The following is a 6,190-nucleotide window of genomic DNA, read 5'->3' as shown; positions in this document are numbered from 1 at the left end:
CAAGTACCAAATCACAGATCTCACGTTTATAAATGGCATTCGCAACTTTAAGGACCTCAACGAAGATATTGGAGCTGAAACAAAAACGGGGAGGGGAAAGCAACAACCTGACGGAGGTGGCATTCGAACAAGCATAGACGAAAACGAGAGCCCAGCTTTCATGTATGATTACAAGGCTGCGCACAAGTTTGCCGTGGAGGATCTCGAGGCCGCTCTTGAAAAGGAGACGCTGTTCATGGATGTCTACGAGTGGGCGCAGACCGACCAGTACGAAACAGACTCGACGCTTCGAACGAAAGAGCGAGAAGCAGCGCGGATTGCCATGGCCCTGATACAAGTCTTCAATTATATGTTGTGGTATGGGGTCGGGTATGGCTATGTCGCCGCTGGAAAATCTTTGGTGCTTCTTTATTACGACCGAGCCGAGCCACTTGTTTTGCGCTGGCACCTTTGCGTGCCAGACAAAATGGTGATTCGTCCAACAGCTGAGCTTCATGTCGAACAAGTGTCTCAGACTGCGGTTGCTCAGCTTGCCAGCTTTTGTCTGTTGAGCCTCCGCTCTCAGGCGCTTACGGGCCGTCCGCTCAAGGAGGCAATGAATCAGGCCGAGGGCATTCTGAAAAAAATGGAAAATGGAAGCTTACACGGAACCGGTTACTCCGCAGGAGTCAGATGATACAGATTTATCTTCGTCTATGCCCTCGCGCGGCACAGATAAATCCTTTGCTTGTGATGAATCTCCGGTGGCTCGAAAATACCCTTTGCGATCGAAGTCATCGTGCAAGGATTCTACGGCGCCTCTCGAGTCGCGCGATGAGGACGAAGAAGGCGGAGCAGAGGGCTATCAACGCCAGCGCGGAGCAGGAGCCAGCGTCAACAAGGGAGAGAAGGACTCCAGTAGGAAGAGCAAATACAAAGGCACCGGAGGCTCTGCTCCGGCGCCCACGAAACAATACTGCACACAAGCCTGCCTTCTTGGCCTCAAGCTGGGTCGTGAACTAGACAGCAGGTGCCCTAATGTGATCTATCACGGTGTTGGCGGCAACACATACCACCCGATCGACGCTCAGAAGTTGACTAAACTCATGAGCGAGCAGCTGCGTCAGGACCCGTACGGGAGCTGTGATGCCCTCATCGGCCGGCGCAAATATGGTTCCAGTGGAGTGCTGTTCAAGTTAGAACTGGCACGCTTCGGCTACACTTTTGTCGGCAAGGGCACCGTGTCCGCACGTCCGAGGCGCCTGGAGCACGAGTGCAGTATCTATCAGCGACTTGAAAAGCTTCAGGGCGACGTGGTGCCTGTGCACCTGGGCATGGTCTCGCTCCGTCCTGGCTACCTCTTGCCTGGCGGTGCGTACGTGATCCATATGATGTTGATGTCATGGGCTGGGGTGGCGATGAATACAACGCTGTCAAATCTGGAATGGGAGGTGCAGAGATCCATACAAACGATCTATGAGCATGGTGTGAACCACCAAGACGAACGTGAGCCCAACCTGCTCTGGAACGCTGAGCGATGCCGCGTGATGGTGATCGATTTCGATCAGGCAACACTCCTACCACCACCTAAACACAAGCGATTGTCTCAACTTTCTAAGGCGGGAAGGAAACGGAAGGGGGATGAGTTTAACTATAACAGCACGAAGCGGGGTGTGCCTGGTGTGCTGAGACGTTCTGTACAATCTGTACAATAGGCTTGGACACGTTCACGCCGGGGAAGGACCCCATGCGATAAAGAAGATGTTATCGTGGCTAAGACGAATTTTTTGGAGCTGAATTGGTGCCATATTGGGTGCAAGGCGTTGGTGGCCTGAACCTTTCTCGCCGTCAATTTTGACCTGCGGGTCGTCTATTCCAGCCACGAGTGTATTTCGTTCCATTTCTTTTTCTAGTCAACTTCTGCCACAATTGTAACAGGCTGAGGGGTGTCTCTAGTCTAGCCCGTCTACTTCCTGGTGTTTTACCTCGTCCGCTTGGTGACTTTTGCATCGTCCACTTGCTTTCCTTTTCTTCCCTTTTCGGTACCGTGTGCTTCCAGAGGGGAGTGTCGTTACGGTTAGCGTCCATTTTAGTTCTCATTTTCTTCACGACCTATTGTATCCTTTTTGCGCAAACATTTTCTGACAAACGAAGCAGAAGCGAAGAGAGTTGCATATCATGGTAAAGTGTCTTAAAACAGTCCAAGTTGAACGGTTCAGCTTGCACCATTATACGCCGTTCAAGCTTTGCTCGCAGAAGCTGCACACAATTCGAACCAGCCTACTTCTTGCCGCTCCATCATCGAAAACCTGTCCATGATCTAAATGTGGGAACCATTCCACTTCCAACCCATCATCTCGACACGCTTCGTCTTTCCAAGACCCTCTCTTTAGGGTTGTGTCTTCCGAGCCCGTCAGATACGCCCGAATAGCTTTCGTATCGGTTACTATGTCTCTACCAGCCAATGCGACGGACACTCGATGCTTGCTAATGTCTTCCTTCCACAAGACGTTATCAGCCCAGAAGAAGCGCCGGAACAACGTATGGGAGATGCCCATGTCCTTAGAACCAAAGTAAGAGAGGAGGTATTCATTAGCCCGGCGTGGTTTGCGACAGATCTTCAGCATCAGAAGTTAGCGAAAGATATCAGTTTGTAGTTAGAGCAAGCATACAAAATTATAAGCCACATCAGGCAGGTGGAGGAGGAAAGACACTGGGTCAACAAACAGAACCGGTCCAATCTTTTGCGCAATCTTTGGGCTGCAGAGGAGATGCGCCGCAACTACACTCCCATAACTGCAGAAGGTCAAGGTTAGTATATAGCTATATCCATGAGGATTGAAGCGCCAGGAATATGGCCACTTACGAATGCGATACCAGGACACATTTGCCCCATCCGTGTGCCTCTAATATGCTACGAATCTCGTTGCATATTTCCTCTTTTGACATTGCCTCTGCCGTTATTCTAGAACTGACAGACATAATCTCTATAGCGATGATTCCCACTTGCCCGTCAAGTGAACTCTTAGCACCACTGGCATTAATGTCAGCCAGGAAATCTATATATGGGTAAAGACCGATGCCGATGCCATGAACGAATAAGACAGGCAGTCTAGTCTTCGACATATGCGGCCGGTGCCAGTATGTGAGAGATTCTGCAGGAGAGCGATAGCTGGAAAAGACATTGTGAGGGCGTGCGGGGAAGATAGCTAAAGAGCGCAGAACTGATGAGCGGTAGAAGTCAAAGGAGTGGTACCGCAAGTAAATCGACGTTAAAAGATCGACAATGAATACACACTGCAACGAGAACATCAGCAAATTGACTTATATAGAATGCTCATGCTGCTGTAGAAACTTACTGAATACCACGTCAAGCTTCGATGCAACATCTCAACCTTGTCGAGAGTCAGTTTGAGGCACTCTGCCCTGCCTCGTCCAGGTTCTAACTCTCTCCCCAACAACGTCTCCATCTCTCTAACATACTCCTCCAGTTCATCCTCGTCTGCCTTTTCAATTTTCCCCGTGTTTAAAAAAGCCCAGCGGAAGAAATCCTTGACGTTCTCTCGCTTAATTTCTGCCTCTGCAGCACCTCGAAACCATTTTCTCAGATATTGGACCGGATCAGGAATCGTTTCATGGCAGCGCTTGAACAGCTTCCTGCGATCCTCACGGCAGGGTAGCGCGGGGTGCCTAGCGGCCTTCTGTAGGTATTCGTTGTACGGTAGGTAGACGACAAGATAAAAGCCAGCCTCGAAGGCGAGCCACACCTGAAGAGCCTGGGGAACTTGGAAGGGAAGGCCAACCAGCACGTTGGCCAGAGTATGAATGACACTGATAGGTGCGATAAGGTGCAGGAAGAATATGCATGCCCGGATGAAGATGTAATCCCATAGCGATGTTCCTATCATGGTAGATAACAGAACTGACACGGCGCGAATGCTCGCGTTGTTGCGATCTCAAACTAATAGGTGCAAGTATTAGTTACAAAGGTCCTTTGCAATCCATTGCGCAAGGTAATGGGGTTGTCAAAGTTTTAAAGAAAACAACGAATTCTGTGGCGAGAGTGGTGAGCATAGTCGAATCAATATACCATGTTTGTTGAACAAACGGGAAGCCGATTCTGTTGGGGCTTTCACATGCAGTCCCACATTTGCATAGTGTACTTCGCGCCGCAGATGGGAGAGAATTAGCATGTGAAGCACGATGTTGGAAGAATTCAAGTTTTGAAATCATTCTGATGTCATACTGCAATGGCGACTGTGGTGGCTCGTAACTACTCCCGTGTCTGGTCCTTCGCCAGCTATCATACCATTTGGGCTGGGGGCTTGGGGCTTTAACAGGTATCGGCAGATAACAGCCGCGCATTAAGGGCCCCTCACGGTATGGTGGTGGGAGCATGACGTCTACAACACAAAAATAATAAGCCGCCTTAGTATAATAATAGATGTTGTTTTGGTGCCGGCTGATGTCTGGCGATTGAGAGTCCGAATTACTCCTGCCTTAGTCAAACGCAACGCTTACAATGCCCCCTGGAGCCAAGTGCCACGCCTCGTCTGCGGATGTGAACTCGTATAACCTGCCAACGCACATCAGCGTGCTGGCAAGTATTACTTGATAGAGATCCTGCCGCCCCGGAATGAAACACCGTCCAATAGCAGCAAGACACCTAACCAGTTAGGGCATCGCCGATAGTCCGATCTCTCTTGTGACGTTTTGTACGCATTACTTATTAATGTTGTACATTCCTTCCCTAGCAACGTATACATACGAGCTCAACTGAAACTGTTAAGCAGATCAGTGCTGAAGCAGATAACTCTCCGCGCCGCGTTTTGTTGCACGATGGCGTTTTCATGTACAGTCGCAGGGCCAGCCCGGTGCAGGACTGTGACGCCTCAGCCAGCGCTGGCCCTCAAGCCTCTACCGCTGACAGCCTTACCGGGGCATGGCTGCAGGCAGGTGGTTGCCAACACAGGGGCATCCACGCCCATTTGAATGCCACCCTCCAGCTCCGACAGCCTTCCAGCACCAGCACATACCGAGACAGGTGCTGCGATAAACGTAAGTGTGCTGAGCCAATCAATAGCTGTGTCCTGGGCCAGTGGGTATCCTGGATAGCTGCTTGGTCTGGTGCCCTGACCGGGCCTATTCTTACATATTCATAGTCATCTATTTCGACTGGGCTTAACCGGAGAGAGCATGGTTGGGACAGCACCACGCTAAAGTTCTCCCGGCTGTGCATATTCAACAGCTACAGCACATGACAGTGTGTTGCCATTAAGTGCAAACTGTACCATTTCACTGCGGTCACGGTTTTTTCCAAATACAGTTCGTCTGTTGTAGCTGGATGCAGCCACTTTCCAATCGGAGATCGTTCCTGCAAGATTGGGGAGGGGTGTAAGGCTGCATTGTGGCACTCTCACTTCGTGCGAACTCCCGCCAAAAGAGCCGTCAACACGCATGGCGAGATACGTTATTCTCTACGGAGAGCTCTACGGAGAGCCATGAGTTCCTTACTTTGTAGTCAATAAAAATTTACTATCATTTTCAAGAAGAAAAAAAAATCGTATGGAGACCCAGCGCCCCACAACAACAGTCAGGTTGACAGATGAAACAATGGCGCTCCGAAAACAACACCTCCAACGAGTTAGCTGACTGCCACAAAAATAAGAGCGTTACCCTTACGCACGCAGTGGGGCAAGTCACTAGCGTGCTGGGCCATAAAAGCCCTGCTGCCCCCGAATTGCGTCACGCCGACTTTTTCGTCTCCAACAACACAGGTCTTATGTCTGAGGTTATTGCAAAGCTCTTGAGGAAGGAATTACACAGAGCTACTGATGTATCGAAGGTTGTCGAAATAGCGTCTACTCGTTTCGCCAAACTGTCTAACTCGTCTTGCTAGCTTGTTGACTGTGTTTTGGGGGTTCTTTCTCATGATAGTCGTTGCCGGGGTGAGCTGATCCGGAAACTCGAGCCCACGCCCGACGTCATCATTCCTTTGAGCCTCGTAGCCACACCAACAAGCTCTGCTTCTGAACATGATCCCGGCGCACGAGACGTGACAGTCGATCCAAACACCCCCGCGCCGAACACCGACCGGCCCATTACGCGATCGTCGCTTGCTCATGGAAAAGACAAAATTGCCAGCAATGCGGAAGTCGAGTGTATATCCGAACGTAAGCGGCGTCGTGCACGAGACGACACAATAGAGAGG

The 6,190-nt window shown here is 50.4% G+C and overlaps 2 protein-coding genes across 2 annotated transcripts in view; one reads left to right on the top strand and one right to left on the bottom strand.

Moving 5' to 3' along the window:
- BBA_09066 (metalloprotease-like protein) overlaps window positions 1-1,694 on the top strand; it is a gene marked incomplete at both ends in the record, with an annotated part of 2,246 nt that extends 552 nt beyond the window's left edge. Inside the window, 2 exons of the mRNA XM_008604163.1 lie at window positions 53-653; window positions 715-1,694. Of these exons, the coding sequence (XP_008602385.1) occupies window positions 53-653; window positions 715-1,694 (1,581 nt within the window). The remainder of the gene's footprint in view (window positions 1-52; window positions 654-714) is intronic.
- Window positions 1,695-2,207: 513 nt separating this feature from the next.
- On the bottom strand, window positions 2,208-5,438 carry BBA_09065 (ribose-phosphate pyrophosphokinase, putative; the record flags this gene model as incomplete). Its single annotated transcript, XM_008604162.1, has 11 exons — window positions 2,208-2,597; window positions 2,652-2,775; window positions 2,846-3,276; window positions 3,339-3,934; window positions 4,289-4,310; window positions 4,359-4,382; window positions 4,501-4,555; window positions 4,748-4,761; window positions 5,016-5,069; window positions 5,132-5,227; window positions 5,271-5,438. The coding sequence occupies 11 exons, from the start codon at window positions 5,436-5,438 to the stop codon at window positions 2,208-2,210; spliced, it is 1,974 nt and encodes a 657-aa protein (XP_008602384.1).
- Window positions 5,439-6,190: the final 752 nt, after the last annotated feature.

The sequence above is a fragment of the Beauveria bassiana genome (assembly GCF_000280675.1).
Source record: "Beauveria bassiana ARSEF 2860 unplaced genomic scaffold BBA_S00044, whole genome shotgun sequence".
Lineage (NCBI taxonomy): Eukaryota > Fungi > Ascomycota > Sordariomycetes > Hypocreales > Cordycipitaceae > Beauveria > Beauveria bassiana.
The sequence above is the reverse complement of the archived record's forward strand: the minus strand, read 5'-3'. Positions and strand labels throughout refer to the sequence as shown.